The 25,916-nt window shown below is 51.1% G+C and overlaps 3 protein-coding genes across 6 annotated transcripts in view; 1 reads left to right on the top strand and 2 right to left on the bottom strand.

Moving 5' to 3' along the window:
• PLCB2 (phospholipase C beta 2) overlaps positions 1–10,291 on the bottom strand; it is a 59,715-nt gene extending 49,424 nt beyond the window's left edge. For all 4 annotated transcript variants that reach the window (XM_075425279.1, XM_075425282.1, XM_075425284.1 and 1 more), the window contains exons 1-3: positions 10,052–10,291; positions 9,611–9,699; positions 996–1,259 (exon numbers count right to left, since the gene is read on the bottom strand). In XM_075425279.1, coding sequence (XP_075281394.1) covers positions 996–1,006 — 11 coding nt within the window. In that variant the 5' untranslated portion in view covers positions 1,007–1,259; positions 9,611–9,699; positions 10,052–10,291. The remainder of the gene's footprint in view (positions 1–995; positions 1,260–9,610; positions 9,700–10,051) is intronic.
• A 149-nt stretch (positions 10,292–10,440) lies between these two features.
• Positions 10,441–10,987, top strand: INAFM2 (InaF motif containing 2). The gene has a single exon (XM_075425874.1). The coding sequence runs from the start codon at positions 10,592–10,594 to the stop codon at positions 10,985–10,987; it is 396 nt and encodes a 131-aa protein (XP_075281989.1). The 5' UTR covers positions 10,441–10,591.
• Positions 10,988–18,228: 7,241 nt separating this feature from the next.
• Positions 18,229–25,916, bottom strand: part of CCDC9B (coiled-coil domain containing 9B) — a 52,255-nt gene continuing 44,567 nt past the window's right edge. Inside the window, exon 13 of the mRNA XM_075427340.1 lies at positions 18,229–19,741. The gene's annotated coding sequence lies outside the window, so the exon portion shown is untranslated. The remainder of the gene's footprint in view (positions 19,742–25,916) is intronic.

Raw genomic sequence — 25,916 nt, 5'->3', positions numbered from 1 at the left:
TCACCCTGCTGCGCCTTCTTCTGCTCTGCGCTCTGAGCCCTGGGAATCCTGACAGGATTAGTGGCATCATCAGCGCTACAAAGGCCGATATTTCCTCACCACCCCCAGAGCGGAGAACTGCTGAGTGCGTGTGCCGGGGCCTATTTTGTGTCCTGCTTTGAGCCCAAACCACAAAGGCCAAGGATTGGTGACAGCTCTCAGCTGACAGCGTGACTACTCAACTTGATCTGCAAAAGTCAGAAGGCAGTGGACTATGCCACAGAAAGACAAGTGGCCACAGATGCCACAACACCATAAAAGGAGTGTTGTGTTAAAAAAAACAAACCTAAAACTACCTGGCCAACCACCGAGACACGGCTAGGCCCGTAATTAACGGTTCGCTGCAGCAGGAGTATGTCACGCTCACAGCACTCTGATGGCTTTCTGCACGGTTCCGAGCTGCGCAGCTGAGCAACGCGAGCAGGCTCACACACTATTTACACATCCTACACACATTACTGCAGTACAAAAGTAATCGCTGCACAGGGATGACTGAACCATGCAATTCCTAATTGCTGGCAGAAGAATGAAACTTTCCAAGGTGGGTCATCATCAGAAGAGGAAGGAGGGTGCTGAGCAGCAGCACACCAGACAGGACGTGCCCATCCCGTGTTACCTTGCAGTAACAGAGCAGCAAGAACAGGAAAGCGACTTCTACCAAATCTGGAGGCGAATGCACCCAGTTGCCCCACTGTCATCTACCTACAGTATAAAATACTGACCTGGAAATCAGAATACCAGGGGAGGAAGACCCATTTCGCTCTTGACCTCATCAACTTCTTCTCCCTGCTCTACCAGCCCAACTTATTTTGACTGCAAGCCGTCTCTTTCTGTGAATGCATTCCCGAGCCTGGCTGAGAGCTTAGCATTGCTGTAATACTTCTGCATGCTCACACCCTCATTGCTTCTGCTTTTCACACTCAGGCCATTAGTTCTACAACCTGGACTTTACTCACCCTGCTTCCATTGGTTCGGCATAATTTTTTCCACTTGTGAGCAGGTCAGATCCAAAGCACGTTTTACAAGTGCAGTCTCCAATGGAAGGTGCAAGGCAGCAAACCCAGCTGCCACAGGAACTGCTTCTGCCCGCCTGAGTCACGTCCAGAAGAACACAGTCCCCTCGGGCAGGTCACACAGAACAAGCCACGACTTCAGCTGCAGCTCAGGGGGCTTTGAAGATCAAGGCAACTTCTCAAACTGACATTCTGGGGAGACAGCACCTGGGGCAAGACACAAACATAACAGCTTTAGGAATGGGAGAAATTACCTGTTTTTAAGGTCAACACGTTCATTCTCAGTTGAGACAAACTATTATTCCTCAAGCAGTCTTCATTGTGAAATAAAAAACGAAGGGTGAGCTCTCTGATACACAACAGCTTCTGCTCAAAGTGTTCAGGGCATCCCAGAGATTCCCACTCAAGACACAGAGGCTCCCACTCCAGACTACACCCTGGTGCAGCACCATTCAGTCAGGGATGAAAGAACAATAAAAATAAAAAAGGCTCTAAACCTTCTTTGCTCTGCCCCTACCAGCTGCTTCCAAGTTAAAGAGTGCTACCCAAGAACCACGCTCCCACTCAGCTAACAGAGCTGAACAGGGTTCAGCCATGGTCTTCCCTGGCCCTTCCACAAACTTCAGTTCTCCACGTGCTAGACCAAAAATCTGCTTTCATAATATCCAGCCTCAACCTTCTAGTATTCCCCTCCTCACTGCAAAGCCTTTTGCATACTACATTCCAAACTCTTCACCTCCTTGAGGTGAAACGCGCTGGTGAAGCAGTGACATGTTCAAGTTTGGTCCTTCAGGAAAGAATGCATTTTCCATCAGAGGCTGCAAAGGAGAAGTCAGGTGGGTTTGCAGGTAGGTCTACAGCCTCCACTGTTTTCAGCGCAGAATACAAAATCAGAGATTCACAAGCTTTTCAGGCTAAAAACCACTTTCAGCCCCCACAAGTTTCTCACTAACCTCCAACTAGATAATTGAAGCTGTAGGGGGAAAAAAAAATTTCAGAAAGCACAATGGCTCCACAGGCCATGGGAACCATCCAATGAAGCTGACGTACCCAGCGGATATCCCCAGCAACTGTAAAGGTGAAGCCAAAGGTGTCTGAAGCTCGTGTGGCAAGACCTCAGGCAGGCACTGCCCTTTGATAATCACCTGGGGACGGGACAGGGTTTTACAGCAGTCCCTAAAGAGACCATGAAAGCCATTTTCGTGCACTTTGGCAGAAAGGTGGGCTCTCTTGGCACATCACTGCTGCCTGCAGTACCACTGTGTACACGGGCAGAGTACTGATGGAGCCTCTGCCATTAACACACACGAATACGCACGCACAGCGCAGCCAGCGCTGCTGTCCAAGAGACTCATCTCCCTGCCTTACTGGGAAATGCCCTTTTTTACCTTGTTTATTGGTATTTGTGCTTTTTACGCAGCTTTTCTAGCCCTGGTGAGTGCAATCAGTGTAGCATATTTTAAACCATCTCCTGTCTTTCTAGAGGTCAAAATTACATCTTGAAAATGATTTTATTTCATCACATTATCAAACAGGGAACAAACAACAGGCAAACACACAAAATGACTAGTTTTCTCAGAAAAGAGCTCTCTAGGAAGTATTTAACTCCGCGTGCACCTCCAGCCATGCTTTCTTTGGAACAGTCAGGTAAATGTGGGAACAGGAAAAAGCAGCAACTGGGATGGAAGTCACTGTCAGAGCGTAAGGAAGGCCTCTTACTAGGTCATTCTGTGGCATCCAGTGTGTACAAACGGCCAGAGGCAGCAGCACTTTCACGAGCTACACTGACAAATGTGAGGCTGGGGGTACTGGCAGGAACAGTGACAGCTCAGGAAGGTGTATCAGAGGAGGCTTCTGCCTATTTAGGCATGCTGACGAAAAGCAGCACAGCTTCCCCCATACAAAGTCCAGCTCTGGCACATGCCACCTGCTAGTGCTCAGGGCATACACGACTGGGTGAGATGTCAGGTTTGATTCCGTGCTGCAGTTCACAAAGTGTGGTCTTTAAGATCCCAGAAAACAAGCCACCGTTAGTTCCCAGGCACACATGGCCTCCAGAGTATTTTTCAGCTGATAACAATGCACGTACCATGGTCTGCATCCAATTGGGGAATAATGCTGTCACATAACCAAAACCCCTTTGGACACCTCTGCTTGGAATGTATATACCCAGAAGAGTGCATGATTATCAGACCACTGGATCTGGAACACATATTCTCCTGAGCAGAATGGCCAGTGGCTTGTAATACAAAATTTATCTGAAGACAACACAGCATTAATAAGGAATCCCACTTAAGCTCACTGCCAAGAAGTCTTCCCTCTTTTCACAGACATACAACATCGCAGGACTGAATTTTCTGCTGACATCTTCCTTGCTTTCTGCTCCTGGAAGCATCAGAACAGCCTCTCTGAGGACTTCTCAGCTCCATTTCCAGTCGCAGCCGGAACCAGGATGGCAGAAGTGTGAAAACAGTTAAGATGCAAGCAGTAAGAATCAGCTCCAGCAGGACTGGGAGAGGTTTCAGGCTGCTATTTTAATGCAGTCAAATAACCCTCCCTTGCACAGGGTTATCAGCACAAGTCCAGCACATTTTCCTTGTTCAGCTACCAAAGCCAAGCGCACAGAAATGGAGAAAGTCAAAAACTAACCGCCACTGTTGATTTTTTTCTGCAAGGACAAATTGCTGTGAGATCAGGAAGCGTTATCGCATTCAAAGCTAAATTATTTTAACTAGGGTGCAAACCCATGTTGACCTTGTGTACAAATGAATCCATCTGGATATTCAAAGCAGTTAAAATTTCATATTGCCTTAGTGTAACTCAGCAAGGACCCGAACTTAAGCTAAGTCAAGCTGACTTCAAAGACCGGACAAGCTGTCTGGTCTAACCAAGAGCTTGGCTGCATTAAGAACTGGCCCCAAAGAGTGCTGGAGCAATCACGCACAAGTGAACTACTGAAAAAGCACCCTTCTCCATCCTGGAAAAAACAAACAAACAAAAAAAACCCCACAAAAACTATCCCATATTGAAACAGCAGTAAACCAGACTAAATGAGGATCACTTCAGCTTCAGGGCTGTATCATGAGATTGTGGATAAGGCTGTCCAAGAAAATCCTGTTCCGGTGCTTGCAGGGGCAATCACAAGTTGGTGCAACTCTGAGTAAAGTGGTGTCATTCTGCAAACATCATAGGTTGTATTTTCAGACAAGCTATGTCAGTGGTCTCCCGCACACATGTGAGCAAATACTATATATCGATGTGTAGCTGTGTGCACCAGGGAGAAGTGCAACCCATACACACTTGTTTTTCACACAAAGGTGGGCGAGTTCAGCTTCTTCAGACCATGAAAAGCAGAAGCAAAGATGCACAGGCAGATTATGGGGCCATTAATCATCACTGTCCCGCTGCTTGAAAAGTGGTGGTTGTTTTCAAAATGCAGCCCTCGGAACTGTGCTTGGATGTTCAGTGGGTGTGGGTGGGTGTATACGCACATTTCCTCCTTGCAAAACGAACAATGAAGCACTGATTTTTGACTCTAGATTCCTGCACAGAAACTCTGTTTACAGTCGCAACCAACATGACAGTACAGGTTCACAGCCAAAGAGAATCTTTTTTTATTTAAAAAACCCCCAACATTCATCCTCTTGAAGTCCCACCCTCAGTGAAACGAAGGCAACTTTCTTCTCCGTAAACTGAGTTGTGAAGCCTACAGCTCAGAGCACCAAGAACCCCTAGGACGAGAGCTTAATATTCCAGCAAATGGCAAGGCTTCTTATCTCAGTGAATGCCCAGGGCACTGTCAAGCCACCCTTGTCAGCCTTTTCTGGGGTTCAGAAATGTGTCATGGGAACAACAGGCCAAAGACAACTCACGTTTTCTGGGAGAACTCCCTGCCTCCAGAAAGCTGACTGAGACACATCTCCACTCAACCCTACACCCAACCTCAAATTACATCAAATAAAAGCAGATCTTCCGAAACGTCGTGAACACCTCTGCTACACAGCTAGCCAAGCAGCTCTCCCCACTCCAGAGTCTGAACCATTGTCTATTACAGGAGTTTCTAAACATTAGAAATCAAACAATAACTCCTTGTCAGACATACTTTCCACTCTCAAGAGTTTTCCCATCAAGGCAACATTCACTGTGCAAGGCTCTCCTGCAAGCAGGACACAGTCTTTATACTGTGCAAATGGTCCACAGAATAATAAAATGGCTCAAAATGGGCCTCGCCAAATTGATGATACAAGGTTGAAGCTGCTAATGCTTCACTCCCCTGAGCTACCAGCTTTCTGCCCAAGGCCTCTGTCCTGAGGACAACCAGGCCTCTTGCTGCTGTATCTCCAATTCAGCATCACTTTTACCATCTTCCGCACCCACCCTATAACCTCTGCAGATCACTTTCCAAGTCAGTGCAAGACAGTGGGTTGTGCAAGCTTCACTTACCACAGCTAAATCAGAAGCTGAAGGAATTAAAAGAACATCCCCAACCTCTCTCCATCTGTTATTGGATTAACAAGAGACAGCACCTTCCCACGTAAGATGGAGATTTCAAAGTGTAAGAGGAAAATGCCAGAGAAAGAGAACCCGATTCCCTGCAGGCTCCAAGCAGGAGACTGGAATGGTGTGAAATAAGCTGTATTTCCTTTAGAAGAGCGGACAGCAGAGCTTGAGGGATTGTCCCCTGTCAAGAGCAGAGACGATCTTGATGACAGAAAGCTCAAGCCTAGCAAAGTATTTGCTCAAGGACTCCAGCCAAGAAAGAGACATTAATTTTAACACACCTCTGCCATCCTTTAAAAATTAGGAGGCAGGTAGAAAGACCTCATCCATCTCTCCCCTCCCCAACTCACAATTGTGGCCAAGGAGACAGCACAAAGTTTAACAAGGAACACATAGCCAATAAAAAACCTACAGTTCTTTCTGAAGTCTATAATCTGCCCGTGGAAGTCACACTGCTGGAGGCAGACACCAAGAACAAAAAGCAGGGCCAGAGGTCAGACAAAGGAGCGTATAACATCATGGTAGTGAATGACAATTTTAGAGTTAACACAAGCTCACCACAGTGGAGTAATCAAGCCACAGACCTCCTCAAATAAGGTGATCATTTGTAGGGTGTCACATCAGATTGCCTCCTAATGGCAGGGCACAGGAAGAAAAGGCAGAGCAGCTGCCTTTGCTGAACCCAAAGCAGAGGAGCAACGGGACTACGGGAAGCCACCCAGCCCATCCCTTGTCACAAGGCGGGACCAGCTGTGACATTTACCAGCTCTGACAGACATTAGTTCTGAGAGGCCTCTTAACAGCAGAGGCTCCACCACCTCCCAGGCAACCCAATCCAGTGTTTCGCTATTCTCAGAAGCAAGGCCTGTACAGAGGTAGTATCTCAGGCCAATAATCTTCCCTTAATTAAGTCTCCTCTGTCCTGAAGCACTAGATACTCTCCACTGACTCTGAACATGGGAAATCAATAACACAAGTTTATTTAGCTACATCCTTCAGGGACCCTTCGAGAGCAAACATCCCACTGCAACAGGTAGCAGCAGAATTCAAGCAATGCTGCTCAGTCAGGTAGGTGGAAGACCAAATCTTCAACGACCTGTCTCAGCACTTGGGTTTTCAACTAACCACAGGTGCAAGGCAGTAAATAGCAAGCTCATAAGGAAACAAGTTTCCTAGCAGACCCTCAGCTAGGGCAGGGGAGTTGGACTAGATGACCCACAGAGGTCCCTTCCAGCCCTAACACCCTGTGAGGTCAAACATTAGAGCAGCTTATAAACAACAGGACCCCAAAGAGTACGGCGTTTGGACTATCGTGGAAGAAAGGCAAGGCGTCCGCGGGCTACACAGCTCTCCTTTGCTGGCAGATCCAGCCCCAGGGTACACCATGTGCCCTTGACTGCCCTTGTCTCAGGCAAGAGATCTCTCTTGTGTTCTTTGAACAAAAATCTGAGAGGGGACTAATTTGCAAGCTTTGTCTAGTGTCTGACATTCACTGATTTTACAAGACCTCTGAGCTCTGCACCCCAGAGCTCTATTCCTGCACCACAGGAGCCCACTCAATGCACAGCTTAGTACTTCTGCTAAAACCCAGAGGACAAAGAAAATATTATTACTGCAGCTCTGGCTTTCATTTGCTTTTATGGGTGGTTGTTAGCAAGGAATTAAGTTTAGGAACAGTAGGCACACGCCTTCTGTCAGGTGCCTGCGCTTGAACAAAAGGACCTGGAGAGAAACTCACACCCATTTATCTGTTCACAGTAAAAACTGGGAAGGCAGGAAGGAGTAACTCACAGTGAACTATCTATCACCACATTTCCTCGCTAGAGCAGCTCCAGTTGAATTTATCTTCAAGTGACACAACGTGCAGCAGGATCTCAACCACATCACACTCGCTACCTTTGCTGGGACTGCTGCTACGACTGCGCTGCATGTCCGTAGCCAGTTAGTCTGCCAGGAGCCCCACTGATGGAAAAGGAGTGCTATTAATTGCTGGATTTACAAATAGAGCTTTGCTGAGCAGAGGGGAAAAAAAAAAAAAAGCAGCACCAGTGCAAGAGCAGCAGTCATTTGCTCAGAGATTGAGAAGGATTCTTTTCCTTCCCAGGAGAGACGAAACCAGTTTCAGGGACACAGGACTAAGATGTGCAGCTGTAACCGCTTTTTACTGTGCCAATACCTGCCACCCCACCATCACCTTCTGTGCCTATGTCCTGTATCAACCTGCTGACTCTTAAGCTTCTTTTATCAAACTCAACTTAATATACATTTGAGTACCTAGCAACATTGCAGCTCTTGTTTCTGGCTACCAACTTCTGGACTACAACAGGGCAGAGTTAAGCAATAAAGGAGGACGTCACATCTCCAAGGACAGACTTAAAATGCGGGAAGACAACACGGGCTTGACAAGCATCAGGCAAAAACGATCAACCCCTCAATTCCACCCCAGAGGAACTGCCTGCATATGCCAATCCTCTCCCCCAGAATTCCAGAACCAGAATTAAGGAAGAGCATAGGGAAAGGACTTGTGGGAGGCAGTAATTCATCATCCTTTCACCAGGGACAGTGGTAAATTGTACCAGTGGCAACAACAGAGATCACCGACAGCACAAGGGTTTGGAATGAACAGATCTCTGCACAGATCATTTGAGGAAGAACTGTAAGTGGACACAGGTGGTGGAGCCCAGCAAGACTCTACCTGTTCGTCTTCGCAGCACTCAGCAGCAGGAAGACGAAGGCCAGCAAGAATGCGAGTACGGACTAAAAAACAAGCTGAAGATAAAACAAATTATGCTAGACATACAGGGTCCAAACTCAAAGTTACAATACTCTGTAGCACAGAAACCAAGAAGTCTCTGATCTCAAAATAAACAGCTCAGGGACATACGTAAAGCAGAGGGGTGTGCTGAAGTCCTAATAAAGCTACAAAATTTTTCTTTTAAATGCAAAGAAAAGGTGCTGCAGCAGACAGCTGCTGAATGGAACATAAGCAGCAAGGGGAGAACAAGTTGGAGCAAACCCATCATCAAGAGAAAACAGCCTGAAAAATTAGTAGAAAACCCATTTTGTAGGAACTGCGATAAGTCCAAATGCACTGCTTAACTTAAGAGTATACAGCCCAAGGGAATTTGTGTATAGCATCTATAGAACAACACCAAAAACGCACTTCTGTGACTCATGAAAACTCCTGCCAGCAGGATGTCATCAGCTAATGCTATTCAGGTGTATGAAATTTCAGTTCAAGAACAGCACAGTCAGGTGGAATAAATCAGGGCAAGAGAGCTAAGGGAGGGGCAGCTCACACTGTTCAGGTGTATGCAATTTACACTCAAGAAAAATGCAGTCAGGTGTTATAAATCAGGGCAAGAGAGGTAAGGAGCCTGTAGAAAAGTTGTAATATCCACTAACAAATGTTTCCTAGACATACTGGGTTACGGCAACATTTCATGAAAATCAAATATTTCAGAAGGATAAAGCATGTCATTAGCTTTATTCAGAATCAGTCACAGAGCCACTTGGGTTGGAAGGGACCTTTAAAAAAATCATGTAGTCCAATGCCTCCCCGACCCCCCTTGGGCAGCAGAATCCACTCACTCCTACATTTACACTGCATAGCCATGATTTTTATTACTATACACAAGATCTGTGCTGAGGCTGAAATGCAGAGAGTCTCCAAAGGCAGCTGGCAGCACGGTGCCGCACCCTTCAGCCCTTCCAGCCAGGCAACAGCAGGGTCTGGGCATAGAACATCCCATGCCTGCACAGCTGCTCTCCACCAGAAAAAAGTTTAGTCCTCAAAATTCCTTTGCCCTTGTTAAGAACAATCACCCAGAGCTTCCAGTCAACACAATTCACCCTTTGCCAAGATTTACATCTATGTTGAAGTTCTCCACTTCATTCCCCAACATATTTTCTGCCCCAGCAGTCTTCCTCAGAGCTGCAAGCTCCACACTTCTTCCTGCAAAAACTCAGAGGTTTTCCCTTTCTCTCCCAACCCTCCACACTTCTCCTGCTATTGAGACTGAAAATAAAATGCTACTGTTAACTGAAAACTCACTCACTTCCTCCGATGCCTTTCTGGGTGACAGTCGCTGTTAGCCTGCAGCTCCTTGCTTACCAGAGGCTTGCTGCTGCAACGCACCTGACTGGCCTAAGATTTAAGGGAGGGAGAAAAAGAAAATGATTGTAAAAGGAGCAACTAAATCACTCTTAAACATCTTGCACCATAAAGAAAAAAAATCTACAAGGCTAATCCACACCCCGGGGCAGCGTTTCAGCCGCCTTCTGGATCAGCCCACCGGGTGCTGCTGGGGGCTAACAGGCGGGCAGGAGCCAGCGAGACCCCGGCAGCGCCAGCACAGCTCCGGGCCGCCCCTGCGCGCCGGGACCAGCCCCACCGAGGGGCCCCGCCAGCCTCCCCCCGAACGGCGCTGCCCGGCCGGGGCACGACGAAGTGACCTCCGCCGCGAGGGGCCTCTCCCGCCCGCCCCCCTCCCGCTCACCTCTCCCTGCGCCGGCGGAGCCCCAAGCGCAGGCCCTGAGGCGGCCCGGGCCCGGTGGGCTGCCGCCCGCCCCGCAGGCCCCGCGGCTACCGGGGAAGCGGGCGGAGCCCTCAGCCGCGTACCCAGCGCCGGCCCTCCGCCCTGAGGCGGCCCGCGTACGGCGGCGGAGGGCAGGGGGCTCCGACCCGCCGCGGTGACGGGGCCGGGCAGCGGCCGAGTGCCCCCATCCCCTCAGCCGCCATCCCCGCCTCACAGCCAGCCGCGCATGCGCAATGCGGACGTCGCTCCTTTAAGCGCAGCGCGCACCGCCCCCGCCGGGTGGTGCTGCCCCCTGGAGCCCCGCCCACACCCCCGCCCGCGCCCGGCGGAGCCGCCGGAGCAGCGCGGGCCGCGGGCAGCGGCGGGAGGCGGCGGCGGAACCGGCCCGGGCCCGGCCCCGCGGGCGGGCAGCGGCATGTCCTGAGGCGAGCGGGCGGCGGCGCGGAGCCGGGCCCCACCACGGAGGGGTCGGTGGAGCAGCGGGCCAAGGGCCGAGCCCCCATGAAGGAGAAGGAGACGGGAGCGGAGCGGGGCAAGCCCGCCACTTACACCGGGGACAAGAAGGCGCGCATGGCGGCCAAGACCAACAAGAAGTGGGTGCGCCTGGCCACCGTGCTGGCCTACGTCCTCTCCGTCTCGCTGGCCGCCATCGTCCTCGCCGTCTACTACAGCCTCATCTGGCAGCCGGTGCGCGGCGGCCCCGGCCCCGGCCCCGCCGCCGCCACCTCGCAGCCCCGCGCCGCGCCGCCGGGCCCCGCCGCCGCCCCCACGCCGGAGGCTCCGCCGCCGCCCGGCCCCCGGCCCGGCCCAGCCCAGACGGAGCGCCCGGGCCCCTCGCCGCCGCCCGGGGCCGAGGCGGCCTCCGCCGCGCTGCGCCGGGCCCGCGGGAGCCCCTGAGGCGGCCGGGGCCGCGCCGGGGGGGGGGGGGATGCGGCGGCCCGGCTCGGCGGGGGCCGGCGGCGCGGGGCGGAGGAGCGCCGAAGAGCTGGGCCCGGAGCCGGCGGGGGAACGGCGGGCTCTGCGGCCGCGGCCGGCCCCCCGCCGGGGCTGGGCGCTCCCCGTCAGCCCCCCGCGCCGCATCCCTCCGCTGTTCGTGCCAGGCCGTCACCCGCCGGAGGATCGCGGCGTCCGGAGTTCGTCGCGATGGACAGGACCGGCTGGGAGCGATGCGAGTTGGGAGGCTGTAATCCGTCGTTTGAGTAAAAGCGGTTTTGTTTAACGATGGGCATAAACTTATTTAAAAACGTGTGAAAGGTAAATCGACTTGTTTACTATATTAAAATATTTTCCCAATATGAAAGTCTCTGTGAGACGGTATGTTCTCTGTGGCGGCGGGAGGAGGGTTTGGGCGGACCGTGGAACTGGAAGGGCTCTGCGTGGCAGCAGCGGTTTGCCCGCTGTAACGGGCGGCTGGGGCACAGGCTGGTGTTGGCCCGTTCGCCGTCGGTCTCCTCGGGTCAGGCTGGAGAAGCCTCCGCGCGTGCCTGACGCCCGCTGGGGACGGCGACCGAGCGGTGGTGGCGAAGGTTCGAAGCTGCGTCAGTGGGCGGCCGGGCGAGGGGCTGCGGGCCTGGTGACCCCGCGCTGGGGGCTGCGCGGGGCGGCCGAGCTTACCGACGGTCAGGGGCACCCCGGGGCCCGTGCCACCAGGAGGTATGGCTGTCCAGCCAGCTGGCGGGGTGCCTGGGCAGGCTCCCCTCCTCCTGCCCGGGAGTCTTCAGAAATGTTCTGTTACTTGGCGAGCGGTGCAAGGAACCTGGCCTTTAATGACTGGGGGGCGCGGGCTGTCAACCAGGCGACCGTGAGACCTGCGGTTCGGAGCAGCTGCTTTTCAGATCGATGGTTTTGGTTCAACTACTCCCCTCCGAGGAGAGGCTGAGGGAGCTGGGCTTGTTCAGCCTGGAGAAGAGAAGGCTGAGAGGGGACCTTCGAAATGCCTCTAAATATCTGCAGGGTGGGGGTCAGGAGGATGGGGCCAGACTCTTTGCAGTGGTGCCCAGCGACAGGACAAGGGGCAACGGGCACAAACTGAAGCAGAGGAAGCTCCAGCTGAAGATGAGGAAGAACTTCTTCCCTCTGAGGGTGCTGGAGCCCTGGCCCAGGCTGCCCAGGGAGGCTGTGGAGTCTCCTTCTCTGGAGATACTCCAGCCCCACCTGGACGCGGTGCTGTGCAGCCTGCTCTGGGTGACCCTGCTTGGGCAGGGGGTTGGGCTGGGTGACCCCCAGAGGTCCCTTCCAACCCCGATTCTGTGATTCTATGATTCTGTGAACGCCTTGACTGTGAGGCTGCCAGGCCATGCCGTGTCCCCGCGAAACGATCCCCGGAGTTCAGATTGCCTCTGCTGAGGGGTGGAAATGCGCTCTGACGCGGTGTAGGTGTTTCAGTTGTGCAGATCGCCAAGGTATCGTAAAAGGCGGCGCTGGACTTTCTTAAAGTTGGGGGGGAAATAGCTGTTTCGCCCCTGCAGCGGTATCGGGCCTGGCGGTGCTGCGTTAGGCCTGTGTCAGCTGGGCACGTCCTTTACAGCGTCTGCTAACGGCAGAAACCAGGAGCAGAGGACTTCCCCGAAGAAATGGGGTAGGAGGAGGGAGTGGTGATCTTCCACCCTCCCTCTCCATTTTCTGGAGGGCATGCAGGAAGGTCTGTATGCTGTTAACGCGCTAGAAAAGAAATCTAGCTGGTGGGAAGGAAAAAAGATCACATTTTAGCCTAAAGCGTGGATGTGATCATTGCCACCTTTCTGCGGCGCAGGTAGGAGAGCCGGTGGAGGAGCTGAGAGCCCCGAGCTGCTGCTCTGGCAGGCGGCTGCCCGTCCACCCTGTCACCTCCTGAGCTGCTTCTCCTGTGCACCCGCCGAGGTGGGGCTGCTCTGTCCCGGCAGCAGCACCGGGCCGTGGCCTGGCCGGGTTCGGCCCCGTGCGCGTCCCTTCGGTAGCGGTGGTGGCTTCGTGCCCTCGGCGGTGCTGCCTGCAGCGTGTGGGTCCCTCTTTGTGGGGCTGCCCCGCGCGAGCAGTAGCTCTGGGTGCTGGTGGTGACGGTGCTGCTTGCTCCCCTCGCTAGACATCTCTGGTGGGAGGGTGAAAGGCTCTCTGCAGGTCTCCAAGGCAGGAACGAGTAAAAGAGACACAAAACAGACTCATAGCTTGGTGCCATTTGAGTTTAGTCTGTTTCTTGGCTCTGGGAAGCTCTCTGGGAGGGAGCTTGTGTTTAACTTTTAAAACCTTTGAAGGTAAATATGAACTGGGTGGAATTACAGAGATGCTGGGCTTTCTCTGGTCCTGGCCTGCAGCTTGGAACTGGTGAATCTGCGGTGGCTTTGACCAGTGCGTCCAGTGTATGCTGGATGTGCAGACTCCTGGCATTTTTCACTTTAAATGCGATTGCTCTCAGAAGACGAATAGAGCCTGGCTGCGTGGAGCAGACGGAGGAGGAAGTGAATTGAATTAAATGGGCTGCGTGGCCCTCTTCCAACCTGCCGCGCGACTGCGGAGAGATGCCTTGCGTTCAGGAGCAGGAGCAACTTCAGGCCCTTCACCTGGTTTGTGGTTTTGGTGGCGAAGGAGCTTTGGGACCGTGACAGTGTTCAGATGCACTTTATAAAATGGAGTAGACCCATTGCTGATGGTTGTCTCCCTTTCTGGTGCTAAAAATAGCTGATGAGCCACTACTAAGATGTTTGTGGCCGTCTTCATTCCTGTATGAAAGTGTAGGCTTGATGATTTCTCAGACTGTGTTTTTGCATCGTCTCCCCTGTGACAAATTGAGATCCAAGTGAAACTCTTCTATTTCTGTACCTGTTACAACTGGCTGCGGAGCATCCTTCTGCTTCACTGCTGTGGCACGAAGCGTGCAAAGAGGGGGAAACTTGGGCTTGTAAAGACGCAGGAGGATTGCAGACTAATGGCCAGGGAGCCTTTGTGCTTTGAGCAGCCTTGCTTTCCAAAGCCCTTTTGGACCTAGATTTTTCAGCTAAGATCTCTCCTCCATCCTGTCCCTAGCCAGGATCAGAGTCCTCTGAAGGGAAGTAGTTCCTCTGCAGCCTGCCATCAGCCAGGCTCTGTGCTTGCTGCGCTCTTGGTGGCAGACTGTCCCAGAAGCTGGTGGCTGAGTGCACTTTGCGAATACTTCTGGTAATAAAACCGGCACGTCTGGACAGGTTTCTAGGTGTAAGCTAACTTTTTAAAATTCAGGGTTCTAGGGATTTCTTGGGAAGTAGGTTGGCTGCAACAGGCAACAGCTGGATCGTCATCTTGGACGGTGAATTTTTGCGTTGTGTTGCCATCTTTGTACCCAGTCATCTGCATCTGAACATAATTTTTAGTGCCCTAAAATGGTGCATTCGCCAGTCTTGGGTAAACCTGAGGTTTAGAAGGCAGGCTGTCTTCTTATCTGCTGTATTACTTCAGCTCCAATTCAGTCTTTCCCTTCATTGCTCTCAAAGAAAAAAAAAAAAAATTCGGTTCACTTAGTGTAATGGTATCAGGCGAGATAAGGCACAGGCTTTTGTGTTGCTTCCTAGATAGAAATCACTGTAACCTCACAATTTGTAATGTTATTTCCTTGCAGTTGCTGGTGAGGGCTATTCCCTTCACACAGACGCTGTCGTGCACGTTGCTGGCAAACAGCTCTGTGTCGCATTTCCAGCGTGTGCGCATCCCGAGGAAGGGAGCTGCCTGGAAGCCGGTGTGGGTGGCGCAGATGATCAGACACGAGCGAGGGCCGGGCCTCGGGCCCTCTGCTTTAGCGATACGAGGGAGTTAACAAGAGTCTCCAGCCTTCGAACCGTGCGATGCGCCTGTAAGAGCACGGTGGCTGGAAGCGTATGGCTGGAATAGTGGCATCTGTGCTTCTGGGTTTTTACTTCATTTTTTTATTGATGAAACAGGCTAATAATTCTGTAACGCCAACTTTTCCTCCAAGCTTTGAGTCTCTGTATCATTTAGGGCCCAAGTTCCAGATTTTTGGCTTATAACAGCCTTTAAAAAATTGTGGCCCAGGGAATGGAAGTCGCCATACGTGTGTGCTTCAGGTGCAACTCCCTTCTGAAACGCAGTGACAGAACGCATCGTTGTCACGTGTCAGGGGAAGGTAAATGCCACAGTAGCTTTGGTTTTCCAGTTCCTAATCACAGTAATCGCTTAAGAGGATGGAGAGAAGAGCAGGTCATGTTCTGCTTTTCCTTTCTGACTGAGAAGATTCTCATGAGGGAGGAAACGAAATTCTTGTGAGACAATTTCTGCAAATGTTGCCTTGCGCAGCTCCGAGATGACAGTGGTGGCCCCCCAGACCCTGCAGCGCTGCCTCTGCTGAGACCCTTACAGAGGGATTTGAACTGCAAGCTCTGTCAGATGGGAGCGCTCCCTACAAGGAGGAGTAATAAGCAAACAGTTACTAATGACGTCCAGTCAAAGGTGTATGTGGATCAGAAGATGTTTTCTTCAAGCCTTCTTGGTTCCTTCCTTGCATGTAGATGCCTCTGGGCTTACACCTGTTTATTGGCATACACTACTTGCTCTCTGCCTGTACGTGCTGGTCCTGCCCCATTGAGCTCAGTTTGTTCAAGGAGGGTGCATTGAAATAACCCGGGTGCAGAGGGACCCGAAGGAAGGGAAATAGCTGGGAAAACAGTTACTGGAGCATGTAATATGCTCCAGCAGCTGGCTCACATTTTCATCTTCTAAAAACTACCTTTTCCCCGCGCACGTTCTCTTGTGGTCTCAGCTGACGTAACGCGTACCGTCTTAATCCCGGGTTCCTGGGACTGGGCTGTGTTTCCGACAAGGAAGGAGGTGTTATTTTTATTCCCTATCTTGGCTGAATTCATGAGTGTAGCTGAAAAGCAGTCTTGTGGTGTAGTGTTGATAACAAAATCAGTGGCTGCTTCTGGGAATCAGGGATCTCCTTCAGAGAAGTCAACCCGATCTCAGTGGGCCGCTCTGGAAAAGGTTATGCCGGGGGCGGGGGGGGTGTTACCGATGGCTGGATGTGAGTCCTGGAGGTGCTGAAGCATGTGGAGAGGGGCATGGTCTCGTACCCGAGCTGGAGCACGGAGCTAAGCAGGTGAAGCTTGACTTCTGGCTCCTCCGCGTGTGTTCGGAGGCCGTTTTGGGAGAGCCTCCTCTCTGGTCAGCTGCTGCGTCGCTGCGCTAAGCTGGTGTGGTCAGGAGGCCACTGCGGACGTCCCAGTGCGTTAGCTCTGCCTGCCAGTAGCTGCAGAGCCTGGGAGCTGGTCGAGCTGTTGCACAGCCTTTCCCAGGGAAGGCAGCCGGCAGCGCGTGGAACTTCGCAGCAGTGCTGTACCCTGCTCCTGCGCTGTGCCTCTAATTGACTTAAAAAGCTTTCCACAAAACTTGAAAAGCACTGACTGCTGTGTTACGCACTTTAAATACAAAAATTTCTGTCTAAATGCCAGTTTAGCTTCAGGCTCCTGTGTCATTTGCAGCCAGTTTATCTCGAGGGGAACTGGTGTGGAAAATCACGTGAACACTTCTGTAACTTCTACTTGCAGACTCTGGGTAGGGCTGTGCTCGTTAGCGGTCTGCGCGGTGTGCGTCTGCTGGAGGTACAGGACTGTTGGGATGGGAACGGAGAGCTGGAACTGCTGTCAAGATCTGATGTTTTTGCCTCCTGCAGGAACTGGGTTGGTAAAGCTTTGGAAATGGAAGTCTCTCTGACTTTACCCAGATGTATTTTTGTCCTGGGCTTGAGGTTTTTTAAATTGATCTCTCCATACAAGAGTCAATTCACTAGTCTGAAATCAATTGTGATACTAGCTCGAGCTACAGTTGAAACTGATGGTAAATTTTGCCAGCCAGGAGACTGTCGAGCAGCAAGCCCTTCTTTGGTTTGAAGAAAAAGAGGTTTTCTGCCCGAGAGTCACTGCTGCTTTCCTGCTGTCTGGCAGAGCTGGAAGAACTTTCACAAAATCCCTGAGCTAGCAGCCACTGCTGGGAGGAAACAGGTACCTCTGCAGGCACACGAGTTTGCACTCTGCAAGCTGCCATCGCAGCAAGACAAGTGCTGGGGCAATGAGGCGGCTTTGATGCCTCCGAAAACGTGACCCCTGTGTTCCGATGCAGCAGCGTGAGTGACGCGGTGACAGAACACGTCGTCACTGCAGTGAGCTTCTCGGGAGACTTAGCTGAACTAGCCCAAGAGTTAAACGCTTTCCTAGGGGGTAAGCAATCTGAACTGGAAACTGGAGCTTTTTCCTCATTACAACTCTTGTTTCATATAAATATTCCCTCTACGTGAGATTTTTCAACTTTTCAGTCTTTTCTCTCACTGTAAAGAAGAAACAGTTAGCCAGAGTTTTCTGAGAAATTGCAATCCAGGCACCACCCAAAGTGCATTCGAGCAAAGTGTTAATTAGCAGGAAGAAATTACACTGAGAGCAGGCACTATCTGTACAGGCCCATCCCTGGAGCCTGGTATGGACTCAGTCCTTCCGAGACATCATTCGATGCAAAGTTCCTTGGGCTGCAGGAGAAAAAGAAGAGGGAAATGGGGGGGAAGTGTAAGTTTTCCTTTCAAAAAGGAGTCTAGGCTGATAAGACATAGCAGCAATTGCAGTTGGGTTTTTTATCTCTACAACTGAGCGCTGGAGCAGGGGCAAGGTAGAAGTTTCCATCTACCTGGCTGTGTGCCCGACGGCTGCTGGGCTGCCACAAGCTCCTGATCGCAGCCCCTCGGCGCATGGGCCGTGAGGCAAGCTGGTAATGACTCAATCTGACCGGACCAAGATTGAGGTCAGTGACCTGATGTAAAAAATAATAATAAATTAAAAAATTAAACAACTGCAAGCAGGTTTCTGAGCCAGTCAGATAAGGGAAGTCAGCCCTTAACAGTGATGGAGAATCTCCAGGACCTGGAGCAGTTTTACAGTCTGGCTTTTATCTATCTGTTCTTTTATCTGTTGGAGAAGTCCAAGTAAACCCAGGCTGGGCTTTGGTGGGGTGAAGATGTTTCTACTGATAAAACATGAAAGCTGCACACTCTGTTTCTGGCTAATGCCTGGTCTGAAGCCAGTAAACTCTCCTGGATTGGGTGCATAGAGGAAATTCCCAGCCTTGTCCTTCCCGAGATAGGTACTGTGGATCTAAGTTACGTGGAAAACCAAAATGTTTATCTGTGCAAATATTAGTTTATTAAAACAGCGTACAGTATTTCAGTCCACACATGCCAACCTTATCACCAAGGCAGTCTGCCATTTTGGTTAGCGAATGCATCCCGCAGTGAAATCCAGCAAATCTCCACGCACATGTGTCCGCACGTGCATTCACTCCCGCACTGAGTCTGAGAGCAGCACTTCGAGAGGAGGGTGATAGTCTCTCTGCTCTGTCATTCAGAAGTCAGAAATTATGCTGTGTTATTCCTTGTGCCTGCTTTCTGCCTTCCCCTCAATTGGTAGCCATATTTCAGCTAGGTCCTGGTTTGCTGTGAAGCTCTTAGCTGCTCGGAAATCCAAGCAGCTGGCGTTCTTGCTCATTTGTGCTTGTAAATGCTCACCCAGATCCTCGATTTGGAAGGTGCCTTTTCAGGCCAGGTCAAAACGTCTGCGTGGCTGCTTCCAGGGGAACTGCTGCCCTCTTACTCAAGCACAAGGCTACAAAAGGCACAGCCAGGAAGGTGGAAGTGTTTGACAGGAAGCCTTAGACCTTCAGCTCCAGTTTGGCCTGGGTCCTGCTGCCAACTCCTTTGTGCAGCGTGGTGGAGAAGGAAGATTATTGCGTTTGTGCTGTCCTCCTCCTTGCCCTGCTTGGCACGCAGAGCCGCAAGCGTCCGCGGTTACTGTAGCCTTCCTGGTCCTAGGAAGCAGGCACAGGGTTTTGCTGAGCTGCGCGTACACCGGCCCAACGCAGCGGCCACCTTAGAGAAAAGCAGAGTGTCCCGATGTGCCGATTCAGCCTCTGCTGCTTGTGCCCTGCTACAGCCAACGGGAGGAGGAAGGCAAGCTTCTGAAGGACGAGATGCTGTGGTTGATGCGTGACACACCTGCACCCCACAGCGAAACTCAGGAATGCTCCATCCCCTTTGTGCCCCGTGCCACTACCGTACACCTCTGCCAACACTTCAACCACGTACAAACCACTAGTACAAGAGCTGCTTTGAACACTACTTCTTCACCCACCTACGGAACTACAACCTAACGCCTCTCACCCTGTCTCCTAACGCTCTGGCAGTCGCCTGCTCCCTGCCCAGGGCCGAGGGAGAGCTCGCACAGCCCCTGCCTTCCTCCCAATACGTGCAGTTCCCTGCCAGCCTTGGGGGAGGAACGGAGTGGCGTGCCCAGAAACCTACATCTTCAATTTAAACAGAAGTAGTTATTAAATAAAATAAAGTGCATCCAGTAGACATTTCATTGGCTTGCCACACAGCTGCAATATCGGCAAAACATACAAAAAAGTGACGGTGTTTTCTTTGTAGGCTGGGAGTGTGTGCAGCCTTCCCTGTCCGTCGGTGTACGGATAGGAAAGGGTGATGCTGGACTGCGAGCAGGGGGTGGTGGGTGGTGATGGGGGACCCCCGTGTTGGGAATGGGTGCTGCAGGGCACCGGGCAGTGCTGGAAGCTGACTTCATAGAAGGTCAAAGAGTGAGGACAAGCTTGTGCTCCTCTTCTCTTCTCATCCACCACCTTCAGCACGTTATCCTGTGAAACGAGAGCAGAGACGGCAGCGGGATTATCAGCCTGTAGGGAACTGCTGAGCAGTAAATTAAAAATGTCTGCTGAGTTTCAGCCTGACCTTCCTGCACAGCTGGGGCTGCCTGGGGGGTACCACTGTAGCGTGACCCAGATACCTGCCTGCCAAATCTGATGGGAGCAGCGGGCGGGCTCCGCAGCCCAGGGGAGGCTGGATGGAGCACGCTCCCAGGCCTCCTCTGCGTTCCGTGAGACTGCTTTACTCTCTTCTTTTGTCTCAAGAACAACAATCTTTACATCTTTCTGCGTGTGCTTGTACAGCTCCTGGAGCAACAAGAGGAGGGGCTGGTTTTGGGTAGGGCTTTGTGCCCCCCTCTTGCGAAACTTGGGCTGGGGGTGCAAGGGTGCATCAGCTTTTCTCTAGCGAAAACACTTCACCCGTGAGTGGAGCCTGCTGTCCTGTAGCGGCCTTCAGGCCTAGATACATTGATTTAATTGGGAAAGGCAAGACTTTTGGCTTTTTTCTGCAGTTGCTGGATGCTTGGGTGCTGCTCAGAATTGCTGAGCTGGCATTTTCCTGCATCCGTCTTTAAATCCACAGATCTGCCTCTCACTGATGCAGATTTCCGCACTGAAAGCTTCACAAGAAAGGGCAGGGGGGGATATGAAAAGAAAAACAGATGAAATACCATGAAGGCAGGAGAGGCGACAGTAAGCAAGGCTCGCATAACAAGGAAAGCTCTAAAGGATCATTTAAGGACACAGCCATGGATATCTAATAAGGAACTGCACTGAAATCATACCCGAGGCACTGCAATAATCGATGCTGCGTACAGCTGAGAGGAGGTTCTACGACTGTTGCTGGAGGCATTTTTCATTCTCCCGTATGCGAACCACGGACGGGGTTGGCCGCATCGTGCTGCCGAGGGGCGGCTCAACGCTGCAGCAGCACGCTTCTGGGATTTAACGCTATTGGGAAGGGCCAGGAAGCAGATTTGCAGACTTGAGCTTGGTGGTCCAAATACTGTAGAATAATCTGGTTTACAAGTCTGAACTGACTCCAGAGCTAGCCCTGTTTCTTGTTAATCTATTTTATTATTAATGGTTTAAAATCTATTAATGGTTTTATCTAGAGTACTGTGTCCAGTTCTGGGCTCCCCAGTTCAAGAAAGATGAAGAGCTACTGGAGAGAGTCCAGCGGAGGGCTACAAGGATGGTGAGGGGACTGGAGCATCTCCCCTACGAGGAGAGGTTGAGGGAACTGGGCTTGTTCAGCCTGGAGAAGAGAAGGCTGCGAGGGGACCTTAGAAATGCCTACAAATATCTGCAGGGTGGGTGTCAGGAGGATGGGGCCAAGCTCTTTTCAGTGGTGCCCAGTGACAGGACAAGGGGCAATGGGCACAAACTGAGGCACAGGAAGTTCCATCTGAACATGAGGAAGAACTTCTTCTCTCTGAGGGTGACGGAGCACTGGCCCAGGCTGCCCAGGGAGGTTGTGGAGTCTCCTTCTCTGGAGATATTCAAGACCCGCCTGGACAAGGTCCTGTGCAGCCTGCTCTGGGTGACCCTGCTTCGGCAGGAGGGTTGGACTGGGTAACCCACATAGGTCCCTTCCAATCCCTACTATTCTGTGATTCTGTGATTCTGTGAAAAAGTCTCTTTGGCAGCCCTGTGCTAATTAGTGCTGGTAGACAATTCTCCTTCCTGTTCTGCAGTTTTCTCCTTTCAATACAGACACCTTCATTCTGCGCACGAGTGAGTCTTTACAGCCAAGACACTGGTGGGCTTTAAAGCCATTGCTTCTCTTAGTAATTAGCTGTAGCAGTTAGCATTTCTCTCATCTCACAGTGGATCCTCTTTTCCATCAAGGGCCGGTCGGAGATGCGGCAGGCTCTGCGCCGGCGTGGCTGTGGGGGCCGGGGCTCAGGAGGGCGATGCGGCTGCGTGCTGCCTGGGGCTCTGCCGTCGGCAGCAAGGGGCTGCAGTGCCCGGTTTCCCTCCGTCTGCCACCGGCACGTCAGCGGATCGGTGCTGATCGCTGGTGCTCTATCCCAGAGGCCCCATCTGCCCCACATTTCCCAGCCCGACAGAGCCTGGCTAGACGTGGGACGACGCTGGGATGACTTTCACAGCCAAGCCAACAGCGATCCGCTGCAGGACTGTTGCGCTGACCGCTCAGCCGCTGCCTCGACTGAACCTACCGGTGTGATCTCCTGTCATGGGGTGGGTGCACACGAAGCCCCTGAAGACTGCAGCTGAATGGAGCCGATGAAGCCTGGCAGTTTGGCTGAGATTAGCACTCTCCATCCTCTGCTTGGGCTGGAAGACATCATTTTCTTGGGTCTCTCCTGGGGCAGGTCCAGAGTTCCCAGAGACAATTTTGTCCTTAGTGGACCGCTCAGACAGTCCCGTGAAATACCATGAGGCAAGCTCAGACATGACGTGTAAGGACCATCTGTTAGACATCATCATACCAGATTTTCTCACTTAGCTTTTTTAAAATGCATATATATATCTGCTGTTCTTACGCACACTGTAAGGCCATTAAAAAGACCAGTGCGATCATGAGACATCTCCTCCTACCTAGCACAGGTCATTGGACATTCCTGAATTAATTCCCATTTGAATTAGAACTGATGTCGTTAAGTGGCAAAAAAAAAATCCTAATCCTGTTTATATTTGCCACTGGTAGAAAAATTGTCACTGCAACCTTTGGTGAGCTTAAATATGTAAAGACAAGTCACCGTGAGCAACCAAAAAAGAGACAGAAGCTCTTGCAAAGGGCCGGAGAGATTTAGGCATAAAGAACCTACATTTCCCGATGGGATGCGTATGCTGATTCTTTTGGGTGTCAGTGAAAGCATCTGCTTTGACAGTGGTCACCAGTTTGGACAGGAGCACACACAACTTTGTCATCAAATTCATGCTGCTGCTCTCACAAGCACCACGTTACTTAATCCCTGTCAAAGCAGGCCGGTCAGGCCAGCCTTGGAGGTGACAAGAGTCCCTGGCTCAACCACAGCATGCTTCCAAGTCACCTGTCCTCTGACAAGTAGCAGCCTTTTCCTGATTTTTCCATATTTAGTCATGGGCTTCTTCAATAAATTGATTCTTGCCCCAGCATTGCTCTCTGGCTGGAATGTTTCTTCTCCTTGACTGGTGTGTACTACCCCACTGTATTTATACAGATCACAACTCCGTCACTTCATGCCTTCATTTTGCTAGACTAAACAACCATACCCTGAACATCCCTGGAGTCCTTCCCTGTGCTTCTTCAGTCCAAGTACATTTCTCTTGAAGCATTCTCACATAATCCCTGTGTTTTCCAATGTTAATAGTATTTCCCATGTTGTGCCATGGCAAAGGCTTTCCATCACACCAGAGGTATGAAGATAACTGCATCAAGTCCCGTATTAAGCCATACCACTCCCTAATTCTGCATGAGCACTAAACTCTCCGCTTCGGTGGTGTGTGGTGCTAAGCTCTGCTCTGGGAATTTGAAATGCCCATATTATGATGGTGGGCTTCAGAAGGTGGCGTGGGTGCAGGAAGGACCGGAGAGCCTGATGCTGTTCAAGTCCTTGAGACCTCAGCCTGACGATCCCAGGCCAACTTCCAAGATGCAACAGCAGATGGTACCTTCTTGTCTCTTGAACCTTGAGGAAACTGGGATGTTCTTTGTAGCTCTGTAACTGCACTGAGCAGTGTTGGTTTCTGCTTGTACTGCTTCCAGCACCAACCTTTAGCACTGGTTTGCATCAGAAAGCTGACCTCTTCTGACCTCCTCAGTCCTGCAGCACACAGGCCCTGCCTGCCCCACTCCTGTTTACGTCAGCCAGAGCTGCAAGGTCAGATCCCTGGAGCTGCTCTGGAAATCTACCCCCAGCTGCATTTTCTCTAAAGATGTTAAGATTAATTTTCTCAAGAGAATTCAGGGAAAAGCTTTGTGGTTTTTGTGTATCATTTACTTCTCTGGGACTTGTTGGACATTCTCCAGGGATTCCAGTTCTGCACTTTGGGTAAATATTTATTCCTTGTTATTTGAAGCAAAGGATGAAAGTCCCACCACACTCTCTGCGCAGCATCTCCGACCGGTTTGAAGGTGCTGGAGATTTTTAGTGCTATAAATAGACATCAGCAGTGGAAGCTGTGAAGCCCACATGGTGGCCGCTTGCTGCAAGGAGCTGCTGTGAATTCTGCGGAAATGAATGAGAAGCATCTGCAGTGGGGAGTGAAATCTGCACATTAATGTGTGGGGGACATGGGCCCCACAAAGCCCAGGAGCAGGGGAGGTGGAGAGCAGATCGTTACCACTGATTACTGATGTCTGCTGCCACTACAGGTACCTGCCATGCTTTGGGACGTGTAAGATCCGTGAGCAGAGGGCATGTCCCTGGCATCAGGTGAAGTGACCTGCTACAGGATTTTCTACTTGATGGAAATTCCACAATGTAAACTTTTTAACGGAATGATATTTTTACATGCCTTTCGGGGCTGATAGGTTGCATTTTACAAAATCGTACCATCTATTTCAAGGCTGATTTTCAAAAAATTGTACCGTATCAAAACTGAATCAGCAGTATTTAAGAACATAACACTAAAATTTTCTGTTTTGAAAGGTTTAACAAGGGCTCCAGTTTGGGCTTTATGAAATACAAAAATGTTGAAGCAGATACACTTCTGGTACATGCATACATTTGTCAAATCTGTATTTTCACAGAAAAAGAAAAATCTCACTGGGAAGTTACCTGCTGCCTCCTGGCAGAAAATTAAGCAGCCTTGATAACCCACCTCAGTGCATCCCTCCAGATGCCACTCCTCAAGGCTGGTCATACCTCATGCGGGTTCTGGTTACATTAATCACCTTCCTTTTTTGCTGTGAACTCTTGTCCTCCAAGACAGTAGTCATTCAGACTCTCTATAATTCGGATTTTTGGCACAGACTTCGCTCATGTTTTCTGCCAGGCACTTCAGGGCATTCCCTGGCATAATGTCCACTGGTTACACGGCCACAGAACACAGCAAAGGTTTCCCGCTGGCCTGGATTTACCAAGACAGAGCTGCTCAGTACCTCCTGGAGGCTTGCGTAACAACAACCCATTTACCTTGCCACACGAAGTCCTTCATCGACAGAGAACTCGCGTTACCGTTGTTCACACACCGCAGGGTGAGAACCACCCCCTCCTTCCCCTGCTGCAGTGGGATAATCCTGTAATCGTGTTGGCCTGACGTCAGACCAACGTGGCCAGGCACGGGCAGCTGCAATTCAGTACAAGCATCAACTGTTCAAAACTACACGTGAGCTACCAGCCCACAGCCCCTTAAACTGGATTATGGGCCATTCACTCAGGACTACCTGTAGAGAGATTATACTCAACCTACGAGAGGAAGCAAATAATTAAGGTGGTTTGGGCACCTGAATTCGTGGTACTAAACACGAGAGGAATAAATAAACTTTTACTTTTGCCTTCTAACAAAAAAAAAGCGCAGCGCTCTGCTTTGAGTGTTGCTTGCTTGATCTTACAGCTCTTTCAGCTTCCTGAACGATGCTCTTTTTCTGCTCTGCCCAATAATGCTGCATTTTTTATTAGATGGGGTGAAAAAGGCAGAATCATTAGCCTGCCACATGTGGTTACATCCTGATGTAGCGATGTTCCCCTTGAGGGTGGCCACACCTAGTAAGTCCCTCTGCGGGCCATATGCAGTGGCTTTTCTGAACGCCGTTTTCCTATGGGTTGCACCTAGGGTAATCCTTGCCCTGAAGCATCAGCTGCAGGCGTCAGGCTCAAGAAGCCAAAAACCAGATAAAAAATCCCGCCAAGGATTCAGACACACCACAAGTGGGGGCAATCCTACGGGATCCGGTTCCAAAGAATTGCTGTGAAATAACACTTTGGGGAGAATTACATGAAAATAAAGTAGAGCTTTGCTGCTTTTTGTACATACCGTGGTCTAAAGCTAGTCTGTCTGCGGAGCACGAGGGAACAGAAGCCAAGGGAGCAGGGAAGTGGCTGTTACCAGCCGGTGGTTATTTCTGATGCCATCTGTGTCATTAGGCAGCCTGTCGCGTTGATTTGGGAACTTCAAAGCAAAAGCAGGAATAGATACGAGACCTTTTCGCTCCAAACACGCTGACAACTTAACTGACTTGAGCCAAATGAGCTTTTGCTTTTATTGGTGGTGG

This window comes from Opisthocomus hoazin, chromosome 7 (assembly GCF_030867145.1).
Source record: "Opisthocomus hoazin isolate bOpiHoa1 chromosome 7, bOpiHoa1.hap1, whole genome shotgun sequence".
Lineage (NCBI taxonomy): Eukaryota > Metazoa > Chordata > Aves > Opisthocomiformes > Opisthocomidae > Opisthocomus > Opisthocomus hoazin.
Note: the sequence above shows the minus strand (reverse complement) of the source record. Positions and strands in the feature narration are given on the sequence as shown.

Excerpts from the sequence above, each read along its gene's own strand:
- INAFM2 (XM_075425874.1), top strand. The coding sequence starts at position 10,592 with ATGAAGGAGAAGGAGACGGGAGCGGAGCGGGGCAAGCCCGCCACTTAC.